The sequence below is a fragment of the Coregonus clupeaformis genome, chromosome 6 (genome assembly GCF_020615455.1).
Source record: "Coregonus clupeaformis isolate EN_2021a chromosome 6, ASM2061545v1, whole genome shotgun sequence".
NCBI lineage: Eukaryota > Metazoa > Chordata > Actinopteri > Salmoniformes > Salmonidae > Coregonus > Coregonus clupeaformis.
This window is the reverse complement of record NC_059197.1, coordinates 52,023,187-52,037,203: the sequence shown is the minus strand read 5'-3', so window position 1 is coordinate 52,037,203 and position 14,017 is coordinate 52,023,187. Positions and strand designations below refer to the sequence as shown.

Here is a 14,017-nt window from a genome sequence, read left to right as displayed (position 1 = left end):
GCTGACCATACATGGTATTACCCCATCTGACAAAACTACTGTACCCCCGCTGACCATACATGGTATTACCCCATCTGACAAAACAACTGTACCCCGCTGACCATACATGGTATACCCCATCTGACAAAACTACTGTACCCCGCTGACCATACATGGTATTACCCCATCTGACAAAACTACTGTACCCCCCGCTGACCATACATGGTATTACCCCATCTGACAAAACTACTGTACCCCCGCTGACCATACATGGTATTACCCCCATCTGACAAAACTACTGTACCCCCGCTGACCATACATGGTATTACCCCATCTGACAAAACTACTGTACCCCCGCTGACCATACATGGTATTACCCCATCTGACAAAACTACTCTACCCCCGCTGACCATACATGGTATTACCCCATCTGACAAAACTACTGTACCCCCGCTGACCATACATGGTATTACCCCATCTGACAAAACTACTGTACCCCCGCTGACCATACATGGTATCCCCATCTGACAAAACTACTGTACCCCCGCTGACCATACATGGTATTACCCCATCTGACAAAACTACTGTACCCCCGCTGACCATACATGGTATTACCCCATCTGACAAAACTACTGTACCCCCGCTGACCATACATGGTATTACCCCATCTGACAAAACTACTGTACCCCCGCTGACCATACATGGTATTACCCCAAAGTGTTCTCAGTTGGACTCAGTTGGTTGGACTCAGTCGGTTGGACTCAGTTGGTTGGACTCAGTCGGCTGGACTCAGTCGGTTGGACTCAGTCGGTTGGACTCAGTTGGTTGGACTCAGTTGGTTGGACTCAGTCGGCTGGACTCAGTCGGTTGGACTCAGTTGGTTGGACTCAGTCGGCTGGACTCAGTCGGGGACCCGAACCAGCGACCTCTCGGCCACCGCCCCAAGCTCCCAACTGCCAGGCCACCAACCATCCAAGGTCCCCCCTGAGAGCTGCCCCTCAACACACAATCTTTAGTGTTGAAAGCTCCATGCTCTACCAACTGAGCCACACAGGACCACTGGTGGAGTCAGTTGGACTCAGTTGGACTCAGTTGGAGTCAGTTGGAGTCAGTTGGACTCAGTTGGACTCAGTTGTAGTCAGTTGCTCAGTTGGACTCAGTTGGTTGTAGTCAGTTGTAGTCGGTTGTAGTCAGTAGGACTCGGTTGTAGTCAGTAGGACTTGGTTGTAGTCAGTTGGTCTCAGTTGTAGTCAGTAGGTTGTTTTAGTAATGTCACACTGTTGACCATCTTCTACTTCCTCATATTGTGTTGTGCCATGAGGCTTGAGCCATTGTATTTATTGGACAGGATAGAGATACAGAAATAGGAAGTAGATCTGAGTTTGAGGCTGTTTTTGTAAAGGAGTGGGCCATTTAACCACTTTCACTTATACTGTGTACTGACTGAGTTAGTGGATACTTCCTCAAGTGAAACCGTTGAAATCAGATACCAAGTGATTCATAGCGTTAATAGAGTTCCAATCTATTCGTATTATTTATCTTCATGATATGGGCATTATCAGTATAGTGATGTCATGTTATAAGGACACTTTATTCATTTATTTTATTTATTTAAGGGGTTGCCATGGAGACGGAAAGAGAGCAGCTTATTCGGCACTGGTCGTCAAGGAGACTGTAAATAACAGACACTCAGGAGAGAACACACACACACACACACCTATCTATCGTCCACTGGGGAGTTGACCCCGTCTAGACAGGTGGAAGGCATTATGTCATCCTGTGGTGTGTGTGTGTCCGTGTGCGTGCACGTGTGTGTTTTGCAGAGCTGCTCTGTTCTAGATAATTAACCATACAAGCAACTCTACATCCCACCACAAGCTGTTAAACAGTTAACCCGTTACAGTGCTCTGTTCGCTGTAAGTAACCTATAGCAACAACAGGGTGATCAAATGAAGATCCTACATCTGTAACCTGTAGCAACAACAGGGTGATCAAATGAAGATCCTACATCTGTAACCTGTAGCAACAACAGGGTGATCAAATGAAGATCCTACATCTGTAACCTGTAGCAACAACAGGGTGATCAAATGAAGATCCTACATCTGTAACCTGTAGCAACAACAGGGTGATCATGAACCTACACGTAACCTGTAGCAACAACAGGGTGATCAAATGAAGATCCTACATCTGTAACCTGTAGCAACAACAGGTGATCAAATAATCCTACATCTGTAACCTGTAGCAACAACAGGATACATCCTTACATTTTAGTCATTTAGCAGACGCTCTTATCCAGAGCGACTTACAGTTAGTGAATACATATTTTTTTATACTAGCCCCCCGTGGGAATCGAACCCACAACCCTGGCGTTGCAAACGCCATGCTCTATGAACTGAGCTACATCCCTGCCGGCCATTCCCTCCCCTGGACAACGCTGGGCCAATTGTGCGCCGCCCATGAGTCTCCCGGTCGCGACAGAGCCTGGATTTGAACCAGGATCTCTAGTGGCACAGTTAGCACTGCGATGCAGTGCCTTAGACCACTGCGCCACTCAGGAGCTACAACAGGGTGATCAAATGAAGATCCTACATCTGTAACCTGTAGCAACAACAGGGTGATCAAATGAAGATCCTACATCTGTAACCTGTAGCAACAATGCTTTTCTCCTCTGACAATACAACATCTGATTCAAAGGGGGTGTGGCAGATATCAAAACTCTTCCTGGTAGGATACACTTGTGCTTCCTGACCAAAAGGAGGCTATGGAGGAGGGGAGGGCCGTCTTCTGTTTACCTACTAATGAATTGACACACTGCTCGACCACTCAACCACTTATCGGTTTCCGGGTCACGGAGGAGAGAGGACAGAGGAGAGAGGGTGGAGAACAAACGTTTGCCCAAATGAGAAAAGGCCAGAGAGACAGACAGAGAGAGAGAGAGAGAGAGAGACAGAGAGAGAGAGAGACAGAGAGAGAGAGAGAGAGACAGACAGAGAGAGACAGACAGAGGGGGACAGAGAGAGACACAGAGAGGGACAGAGAGAGACACAGAGAGGGACAGAGAGAGAGAGTCAGAGAGGGACAGAGAGAGACAGACAGAGAGAGACAGACATAGATGGACAGAGAGAGACAGACAGAGAGGGACAGACAGAGAGGGACAGAGAGAGACAGACAGAGAGGGACAGACAGAGAGGGACAGAGAGAGAGAGACAGACAGAGAGAGACAGACAGAGAGGGACAGAGAGAGACAGACAGAGAGGGACAGACAGAGAGGGACAGAGAGAGACAGACAGAGAGGGACAGAGGGAGAAAGACAGAGAGGGACAGAGAGAGACAGACAGAGAGGGACAGACAGAGAGGGACAGAGAGAGAGAGACAGAGACAGAGGGAGAAAGACAGAGAGGGACAGAGAGAGACAGAGAGAAAAAAGAGTGAGAGAAAGAGAGTGTGAATGTGAGCGAGATGCAGGGTCCCTGATTGCGTTGTTACCCTGTGTTCCCATGCAGGTTTGATGGCGGATAAGGAGGAGAAGCCTGTGGGAGAGGAGGAGGACGAGACAGACCTGAACTACACTCCTCCGGCCCAGAAGACCCTGCAGGAGATACAGGAACTAGACAAGGATGATGAGAGTCTCAGGAAATACAAACAGACTCTACTAGGAGCTGGACCAGTGGTGGGAGGTCAGTGTGTGTTTCTGTGTGTGTGTGTGTCTGTGTGTGCTTCCTAGCAATTGACATGGACCCTGCATCAAAGACCACAGTAATACTAGTACTGGACCATGTCATCATGTCATCTAGTCATCTTGTGTGTATCATTTACCACTGTCTAATAGAGCTGATTCACCCTGGTATCTAGTGTTATTGCTGCTTTAATAATAGCTCTCACTCAATATTATGACCAGAACCCCCCATTCTGAACCATCTCTCTGTGTGTGTTTTCAGACCCGACCATTCCCAATGTCCAGGTCACCAGACTGACCCTGATGTGTGACCAAGCACCTGGTCCTATCACCATGGACCTCTCAGGTAAATACCACTCCTTTATCCCTGGTCCCTATCACCATGGACCTCTCAGGTAAATACCACTCCTTTATCCCTCGTCCTATCACCATGGACTTCTCAGGTAAATACCACTCCTTTATCCCTGGTCCTATCACCATGGACCTCTCAGGTAAATACCACTCCTTTATCCCTGGTCCCTATCACCATGGACCTCTCAGGTAAATACCACTCCTTTATCCCTGGTCCCTATCACCATGGACCTCACAGGTAAATACCACTCCTTTATCCCTGGTCCCTATCACCATGGACCTCTCAGGTAAATACCACTCCTTTATCCCTGGTCCCTATCACCATGGACCTCTCAGGTAAATACCACTCCTTTATCCCTGGTCCCTATCACCATGGACCTCTCAGGTAAATACCACTCCTTTATCCCTGGTCCTATCACCATGGACCTCTCAGGTAAATACCACTCCTTTATCCCTGGTCCTATCACCATGGACCTCTCAGGTTAATACCACTCCTTTATCCCTGGTCCTATCACCATGGACCTCTCAGGAAAATACCACTCCTTTATCACTGGTCCTATCACCATGGAGGTCTCAGGTAAATACCACTCCTTTATCCCTGGTCCTATCACCATGGACCTCTCAGGTAAATACCACTCCTTTATCCCTGGTCCTATCACCATGGACCTCTCAGGTAAATACCACTCCTTTATCCCTGGTCCTATCACCATGGACCTCTCAGGTAAATACCACTCCTTTATCCCTGGTCACTATCACCGTGGACCTCACAGGTAAATACCACTCCTTTATCCCTGGTCCCTATCACCGTGGACCTCTCAGGTAAATACCACTCCTTTATCCCTGGTCCCTATCACCGTGGACCTCTCAGGTAAATACCACTCCTTTATCCCTGGTCCCTATCACCGTGGACCTCTCAGGTAAATACCACTCCTTTATCCCTGGTCCTATCACCGTGGACCTCTCAGGTAAATACCACTCCTTTACCCCTGGTCCCTATCACTGTGGACCTCTCAGGTAAATACCACTCCTTTATCCCTGGTCCTATCACCGTGGACCTCTCAGGTAAATACCACCACCCTCAGCACTCTTATCCCTGGTCCTATCACCATGGACCTCTCAGGTAAATACCACTCCTTTATCCCTGGTCCTATCACCATGGACCTCTCAGGTAAATACCACTCCTTTATCCCTGGTCCTATCACCATGGACCTCTCAGGAAAATACCACTCCTTTATCACTGGTCCTATCACCATGGAGCTCTCAGGTAAATACCACTTCTTTATCCCTGGTCCCTATCACCGTGGACCTCTCAGGTAAATACCACTCCTTTATCCCTGGTCCTATCACCATGGACCTCTCAGGTAAATACCACTCCTTTATCCCTGGTCCTATCACCATGGACCTCTCAGGTAAATACCACTCCTTTACCCCTGGTCCTATCACCGTGGACCTCTCAGGTAAATACCACTCCTTTATCCCTGGTCCTATCACCGTGGACCTCACAGGTAAATACCACTCCTTTATCCCTGGTCCTATCACCATGGACCTCTCAGGTAAATACCACTCCTTTACCCCTGGTCCTATCACTGTGGACCTCTCAGGTAAATACCACTCCTTTATCCCTGGTCCTATCACCATGGACCTCTCAGGTAAATACCACTCCTTTACCCCTGGTCCTATCACTGTGGACCTCTCAGGTAAATACCACTCCTTTATCCCTGGTCCTATCACTGTGGACCTCTCAGGTAAATACCACTCCTTTATCCCTGGTCCTATCACCGTGGACCTCTCAGGTAAATACCACTCCTTTATCCCTGGTCCTATCACCATGGACCTCTCAGGGAAATACCACTCCTTTATCCCTGGTCCTATTCTCTATCATATCTCTCCACCATCTCTCCATCCCTCCAGTGTAGTGGGATGTGGCTCTAATATGAATGAAATCAGTGTAGTGGGATGTGGCTCTAATATGAATGAAATCAGTGTAGTGGGATGTGGCTGTAATTTGAATGAAATCAGTGTAGTGGGATGTGGCTCTAATATGAATGAAATCAGTGTAGTGGGATGTGGTTGTAATATGATGTAATCAGTGTAGTGGGGCGTGGCTGTAATATGATGTAATCAGTGTAGTGGGATGTGGCTGTAATATGAATGTAATCAGTGTAGTGGGATGTGGGTGTAATATGATGTAATCAGTGTAGTGGGATGTGGGTGTGGTTTTGTTCCACTGTTATTCTGTGATGGAGAAAGACCAGGCGCTGGATGCTGTTCTTGGGGACAGTGTATGCGCTGGTGGGTGTGTCTGTCTCTCTTTGTCTGTATGTGCATATACAGTGTGTTGTGTGTGTGTGTGTGTGTGTGTGTGTGTGTGTGTGTGTGTGTGTCAGGGGGCTGCTCAGCATAGTAATATGGGGTCAACGCCCCTCCTACCGAGCCATGATGATGTCATCCTCCGATATCTAAGTATACCCCACTGTCTTCTATTTCACAAAGGACAACCAACACACACACACATACATACATACATACTACACACACCCCCCAACACACACACACACACACACACACACACACACACACACACACACATACATACAAACAAACTGAGACTGAGACTAATGTGAAAGGTCACCTGGTTGCTAGACGATAGAACCATCCGAGAGAGAGAGAGAGAAACAGAGAGAGAAGTAGAGAGAGAGAGAGAGCTACACAGAGAGGCAGAGAGAGAGAGAATCTAACCACTTCTGGGAAAATTGGAAAACTCTGAACAAACAACACAAAGAGCTATCTATCCAAAACGGAGATGTATGGATAAACCACTTCTCCAACCCTATAACAAAGAACCAAGAGGAAAAACATATACATGATCAAATAAAAATCTTAGAATCAACTATTAAAGACTACCAGAAACCACTTGATTCTCCAATTACATTAAATAAACTACAGGACAAAATACAAACCCAAAAAGGCCTGTGGGGTTGATGGTATCCTAAATGAAATGATAAAAGGTCCCGTGTAGCTCAGTTGGTAGGGCATGGCATTTGCAACGCCAGGGTTGTGGGTTCGATTCCCACGGGGGGCCAGTATGAAAAAATGTATGCACTCACTTAACTGTAAGTCGCTCTGGATAAGAGCGTCTGCTAAATGACAACAACAAAAAAAAATATATATATATACAGACTACAAATTCCAATTGGCTATACTTAAACTCTTTAACATCATCCTCAGCTCTGGCATCTTCCCCAATATTTGAAACCAAGTACTGATCACCCCAATCCACAAAAGTGGAGACAAATTTGACTCCAATAACTACCGTGGGATATGCGTCAACAGCAACCTTGGGAAAAGACTCTTACATTTCTTCAGCGAAAACAATGTACTGAGCAGATGTCAAATTGGCTTTTTACCAAATTACCGTACGACAGACCACGTATTCACCCTGCACACCCTAATTGACAAATAAACAAACCAAAACAAAGGCAAAGTCTTCTCATGCTTTGTTGATTTCAAAAAAACTTTCGACTCAATTTGGCATGAGGGTCTGCTATACAAACTGATGGAAAGTGGTGTTAGGGAGAAAACATACGACATTATAAAATCCACATACACAAAAATTGGCATAAAACACACACATTTCTTTCCACAGGGCCGTGGGGTGAGACAGGGATGCAGTTTAAGCCCCACCCTCTTCAACATATATATCAACGAATTGGCGAGGGTACTAGAACAGTCTGCAGCACCCGGCCTCACCCTACTAGAATCTGAAGTTAAATGTCTACTGTTTGCTGATGATCTGGTGCTTCTGTCACCAACCAAGGAGGGCCTACAGCAGCACCTAGATCTTCTGCACAGATTCTGTCAGACCTGGGCCCTGACAGTTAATCTCAGTAAGACAAAAATAATGGTGTTCCAAAAAAGGTCCAGTTGCCAGGACCACAAATACAAATTCCATCTAGACACCGTTGCCCTAGAGCACACAAAAAACGATACATACCTCAGCCTAAACATCAGCGCCACAGGTAACTTCCACAAAGCTGTGAACGATTTGAGAGACAAGGCAAGATGGGCCTTCTATGTCATCAAAAGTCACATGAAATTTGACATCCCAATTCGGATCTGGCTAAAAATACTTGAATCAGCTATAGAACCCATTGCCCTTTATGGTTGTGAGGTCTGGGGTCCGCGCACCAACCAAGAATTCACAAAATGTGACAAACACCAAATTGAGACTGCATGCAGAATTCTGCAAGAAATATCCTCTGTGTACAACGTAAAACACCAAATAATGCATGCAGAGCAGAATTAGGCCTTTAAATTGTTTAACTTGGGTCAAACGTTTCAGGTAGCCTGTTCTTCCCACACATTTTCTATAGGATTGAGGTCAGGGCTTTGTGATGGCCACTCCAATACCTTGACTTTGTGGTCCTTAAGCCATTTTGCCACAACTTTGGAAGTATGCTTGGGGTCATTGTCCAATTGCAAGACCCATTTGCGACCAAGCTTTAACTTCCTGACTGATGTCTTGAGATGTTGCTTCAATATATCCACATAATTTTCCTTCCTCATGATGCCATCTATTTTGTGAAGTGCACCAGTCCCTCCTGCAGCAAAGCACCCCCACAGCATGATGCTGCCACCCCCGTGCTTCACGGTTGGGATGGTGTTCTGCTTGCAAGCGACCCCCTTTTTCCTCCAAACATAATGATGGTCATTATGGCCAAACAGTTCTATTTTTGTTTCATCAGACCAGAGGACATTTCTCCAAAAAGTACGATCTTTGTCCCCATGTGCAGTTGCAAACCGTAGTCTGGCTTTTTTATGGCAGTTTTGGAGCAGTGGCTTCTTCCTTGCAGAACGGCCTTTCAGGTTATGTCGATATAGGACTCGTTTTACCTGTTTCCTCCAGCATCTTCACAAGGTCCTTTGCTGTTGTTCTGGGATTTATATGCACTTATTTTTTCTAAGGTCTTGGCTGATTTATTTTGATTTTCCCATGATGTCAAGCAAAGAGGCACTGAGTTTGAAGGTAGCCCTTGAAATACATCCACAGGTACATCTCCAATTGACTCAAATTATGTGAATTAGTCTATCAGAAGCGTCTAAAGCCATGACATCATTTTCTGGAATTTTCCAAGCTGTTTAAAGGCACAGTCAACTTAGTGTATGTAAACTTCTGACCCACTGGAATTGTGATACAGTGAATTATAAGTGAAATAATCTGTCTATAAACAATTGTTGAAAAAATTACTTGTGTCATGCACAAAGTAGATGCCCTAACCGACTTGCCAAAACGATAGTTTGTTAACAATACATTTGTGGAGTGGTTGATAAACAAGTTTTAATGACTCCAACCTAAGTGTATGTAAACTTCCGACTTCAGCTGTACATCCCTCTCTTCCTCTTTTGTAGCTGTATAATATTGGTCTGTGATAATCTCCAGTTGTAAACCATAACCGGCAGACCAGGGATTCCCCTAGTATAATGTTGACTGAATCTTTCTCTCTCTGAAACTGATCTGAAATCAGCAACAACTATACTGCTGTCTGTCAGTGGTTTTGAAGCGGAGGATTATTGCATTGTGTTTGACACCAAAGCTGTATGCTTAAAGCTACTGTCTGGGATTCAAACAACAACACGGCTGCCCTGCCACATATACAGGATCATTCATTTAAAAATGAAATAAATCCCAGACTGTAGCTTAAAGCTAGAAGGGTCATACAGTATGTTCAGCACCACTCCTCCTCTACTCTCCTCCCTCCTCCTCTACTCTGCTCCCTCCTCCTCTACTCTGCTCCCTCCTCCTCTACTCTGCTCCCTCCTCCTCTACTCTGCTCCCTCCTCCTCTACTCTGCTCCCTCCTCCTCTACTCTCCTCCCTCCTCCTCCTCGCTCCCTCCTCCTCCTCTCCTCCCTCCTCCTCCTCTCCTCCCTCCTCCCCTCCTCCCTCCTCCTCTACTCTCCTCCCTCCTCCCTCCTCCCTCCTCCTCTCTCCTCCCTCCTCCTCACTCGCTCCCTCCTCCCACTCTGCTCCCTCCTCCCTCCTCCTCTCTCTGCCCTCCTCCCTCCTCCCTCCTCCCTCCTCCCTCCTCCCTCCTCCCTCCTCCCTCCTCTACTCTGCTCCCTCCTCCTCTACTCTCCTCCCTCCTCCCTCCTCCTCCCTCCCTCCTCTCCTCCCTCCCCTCCTACGCCCCCTCCCTCCTCCCTCCTCCCCTCCCTCCTCCCTCCTCCCTCCTCCCTCCTCCCTCCTCCCTCCTCCTCTGCTCCCTCCTCCTCCTCTCCTCCCTCCTCCCTCCTCCTCCCCTCCCTCCTCACTCTCCTCCCTCCTCCTCCTCCCTCCCTCCTCCCTCCTCCCTCCTCCCTCCTCCCTCCTCCCTCCTCCCTCCTCCCTCCTCCCTCCTCCCTCCCTCTACTCTGCTCCCTCCTCCTCCTCTCCTCCCTCCTCCCTCCTCCCTCCTCCCTCCTCCCTCCTCCCTCCCACGCTCCCTCCCTCCTCCCTCCTCCCTCCTCCCTCCTCCCTCCTCCCTCCCTCCTCCCTCCTCCCCTCTACTCTGCTCCCTCCTCCTCTACTCTCCCCCTCCTCCCTCCTCCCTCCTCTACTCCTCCCTCCTCCCTACGCCCTCCCTCCTCCCTCCTCCCTCCTCCCTCCTCCCTCCTCCCTCCCACTCGCTCCTCCCTCCTCCGCCCCCTCCTCCCTCCTCTACTCTGCTCCCTCCTCCCTCCTCCCTCCTCCCTCCCCTCCTCGCCCTCCCTCCTCCCTCCTCCTCCTCCTCCCTCCTCCTCCTCCCTCCTCCCTCCTCCCTCCTCCCTCCTCCTCCCCTCCTCCCTCTCCCTCCTCCCTCCTCCCTCCTCCCTCCTCCCTCCTCCCTCCTCCCCTCCTCCCTCCTCCCTCCTCCCTCCTCCCTCCTCCCTCCTCCCCTCCCTCCTCCTCCTCCCTCCTCCCTCCTCCCTCCCTCCTCCCTCCTCCCTCCTCCCTCCTCCTCCCTCCTCCTCCCTCCTCCTCCCTCCTCCTCTCTCTCCTCCCTCCTCCTCCTCCTCACTCTCCTCCCTCCTCCCTCCTCCCTCCTCCCTCCTCCCTCCTCCCTCCTCCCTCCTCCCTCCCCTCCCTCCTCCCCTCCTCCCTCCTCCCTCCTCTCCTCCTCCTCCCTCCTCCCTCCTCCCTCCTCCCTCCTCCCTCCTCCCTCCTCCCTCCTCTACTCTGCTCCCTCCTCCCTCCTCTACTCTGCTCCCTCCTCCCTCCTCCCTCCTCCCTCCTCCCTCCTCCCTCCTCCCTCCTCCCTCCTCCCTCCTCCCTCTACTCTGCTCCCTCCTCCTCTCCCTCCTCCCTCCTCCCTCCTCCCTCCTCCCTCCTCCCTCCTCCCTCCTCCCCTCCTCCCTACTCTGCTCCTCCCTCCTCCTCCTCCCTCCCTCCTCCTCTCCCTCCTCCCTCCTCCTCCCTCCTCCCTCCTCCCTCCTCCTCCTCCCTCCTCCCTCCTCCTCCTCTCCTCCTCCCTCCTCCTCCTCCTCCTCTCCTCCCTCCTCCTCTCCTCTCCCTCTCCCTTCCTCCCTCCCTCCCTCCCTCCCTTCCTTCCTTCCTTCCTTCCTTCCTTCCTTCCTTCCTTCCTTCCTTCCTTCCTTCCTTCCTTCCTTCCTTCCTTCCTTCCTTCCTTCCTCCCTCCCCTCATTTTCTGATGGAAAGAGGAGACAGACAGAAATGAGAGAGAGGGAAGCTAAGAGGTAGGGGTGGAGAGAGAGGGATGGAGGGGTAGGGGTGGAGAGAGAGGGAGGGGGGGAGAGAGGGTGAGGGAGGGGGTAGAGAGACAGAGAGGGTGAGAGAGGAGGAGAGTGAAAAGGGATGCCTGATATACCTGCATGTGCTACCTGTGATGTGCTGGTTCTATCCGTCTGCAGTTTGTGGGTTATTACCAGAACAGACGGAGGGAGGGAGAGAGGGAGAGAGAGAGAGAGTTCTATTGTTGACCCATTTTCTCCAATTCAGTGAGAAACACTCTCCAGGGAACCAATGTCTGATCCTGTCTTCAGAGAGGGAGAGCGAGAGATAGAGAGAGGGAGGGAGATAGAGAGAGAGACAGGGAGAGGTAGGTGAGAGGGGGAGAGAGAGAGCGGGGGAGACTAGAAAGAGAGGGAGAGAGCTAAAGGGTTCTCCTATGGGGACAGCCGAACAATCCTTTTGGAAGAACCCTTTTTTATGAGAGTGTAATGGTTGAAGCACACTGTCTGATGTGACTGATGTTGACTGGTAATACCACGAGTTACTGTTAAACTAGGTCTGGGGGGGAGGGGGGGGCAGGAGGAGTGTGTGTGTGTGTGTGTGTGTGTCCACCGCAACACGTCAGTGCTGTCCTTTCTGTTTTATCTGTCCTTTATCTCTCCTCTGCTTCCTTCTCTCTCTTCCTTTCAGAACCATAAGCACTCTCTTCTCTCTTCTCTCTTCTCTTCATCTTTCTCCTTTTATCTCTGCTGCTTCCTCCTCCTCCTCTCCTGTATCCTCCATGATAAGGCTTTTACAGCAGGTCAAGTATAGGTGAAATGTATTAAACACCAATTACTGTGCTGTATCTGTGGTCAGAGGGTTCTAGAGTGGTCTCTGGTCAAAAGTAGTGCACTATGTAGAAAATAGAACACTCAGAGACCAGACACAGAGAACACTCAGAGACCAGACACAGAGAACAGTCAGAGACACAGAGAACAGTCAGAGACCAGACACAGAGAACAGTCAGAGACCAGACACAGAGACCAGACACAGAGAACAGTCAGAGACCAGACACAGAGAACACTCAGAGACCAGACACAGAGACCAGACACAGAGAACACTCAGAGAACAGACACAGAGAACAGTCAGAGACCAGACACAGAGAACACTCAGAGACCAGACACAGAGACCAGACACAGAGACCAGACACAGAGAACACTCAGAGACCAGACACAGAGAACACTCAGAGACCAGACACAGAGACCAGACACAGAGACCAGACACAGAGAACACTCAGAGACCAGACACAGAGAACACTCAGAGACCAGACACAGAGACCAGACACAGAGACCAGACACAGAGAACACTCAGAGACCAGACACAGAGAACACTCAGAGACCAGACACAGAGACCAGACACAGAGACCAGACACAGAGAACAGTCAGAGACCAGACACAGAGAACACTCAGAGACCAGACACAGAGACCAGACACAGAGACCAGACACAGAGAACACTCAGAGACCAGACACAGAGAACAGTCAGAGACCAGACACAGAGAACACTCAGAGACCAGACACAGAGAACACTCAGAGACCAGACACAGAGAACAGTCAGAGACCAGACACAGAGACCAGACACAGAGAACAGTCAGAGACCAGACACAGAGAACAGTCAGAGACCAGACACAGAGAACAGTCAGAGACCAGACACAGAGACCAGACACAGAGAACAGTCAGAGACCAGACACAGAGAACAGTCAGAGACCAGACACAGAGACCAGACACAGAGAACAGTCAGAGACCAGACACAGAGAACAGTCAGAGACCAGACACAGAGAACAGTCAGAGACCAGACACAGAGAACAGTCAGAGACCAGACACAGAGAACAGTCAGAGACCAGACACAGAGACCAGACACAGAGAACACTCAGAGAACAGACACAGAGAACAGTCAGAGACCAGACACAGAGAACACTCAGAGACCAGACACAGAGAACAGTCAGAGACCAGACACAGAGACCAGACACAGAGAACACTCAGAGACCAGACACAGAGAACACTCAGAGACCAGACACAGAGAACAGTCAGAGACCAGACACAGAGACCAGACACAGAGAACACTCAGAGACCAGACACAGAGAACACTCAGAGACCAGACACAGAGAACAGTCAGAGACCAGACACAGAGAACAGTCAGAGACCAGACACAGAGAACACTCAGAGACCAGACACAGAGACCACTCAGAGACCAGACACAGAGAACACTCAGAGACCAGACACAGAGACCACTCAGAGACCAGACACAGAGACCAGTCAGAGACC

The 14,017-nt window shown here is 49.5% G+C and overlaps 1 protein-coding gene across 3 annotated transcripts in view; it reads left to right on the top strand.

Annotated features, from left to right (window-relative positions):
- The window catches only part of arhgdig (Rho GDP dissociation inhibitor (GDI) gamma), a 57,360-nt gene that overhangs the window by 28,827 nt on the left and 14,516 nt on the right, over positions 1-14,017 (top strand). For 2 of the 3 annotated variants that reach the window (XM_041864331.2, XM_041864330.1), the window contains exons 2-3: positions 3,483-3,656; positions 3,918-4,001. In XM_041864331.2, the coding sequence (XP_041720265.1) occupies positions 3,488-3,656; positions 3,918-4,001 (253 nt within the window). In that variant the 5' untranslated portion in view covers positions 3,483-3,487. Of the gene's footprint in view, positions 1-3,482; positions 3,657-3,917; positions 4,002-5,332; positions 5,848-14,017 lie in introns of those variants that run through there. The other variant, XM_045220867.1, reaches the window with a different exon arrangement.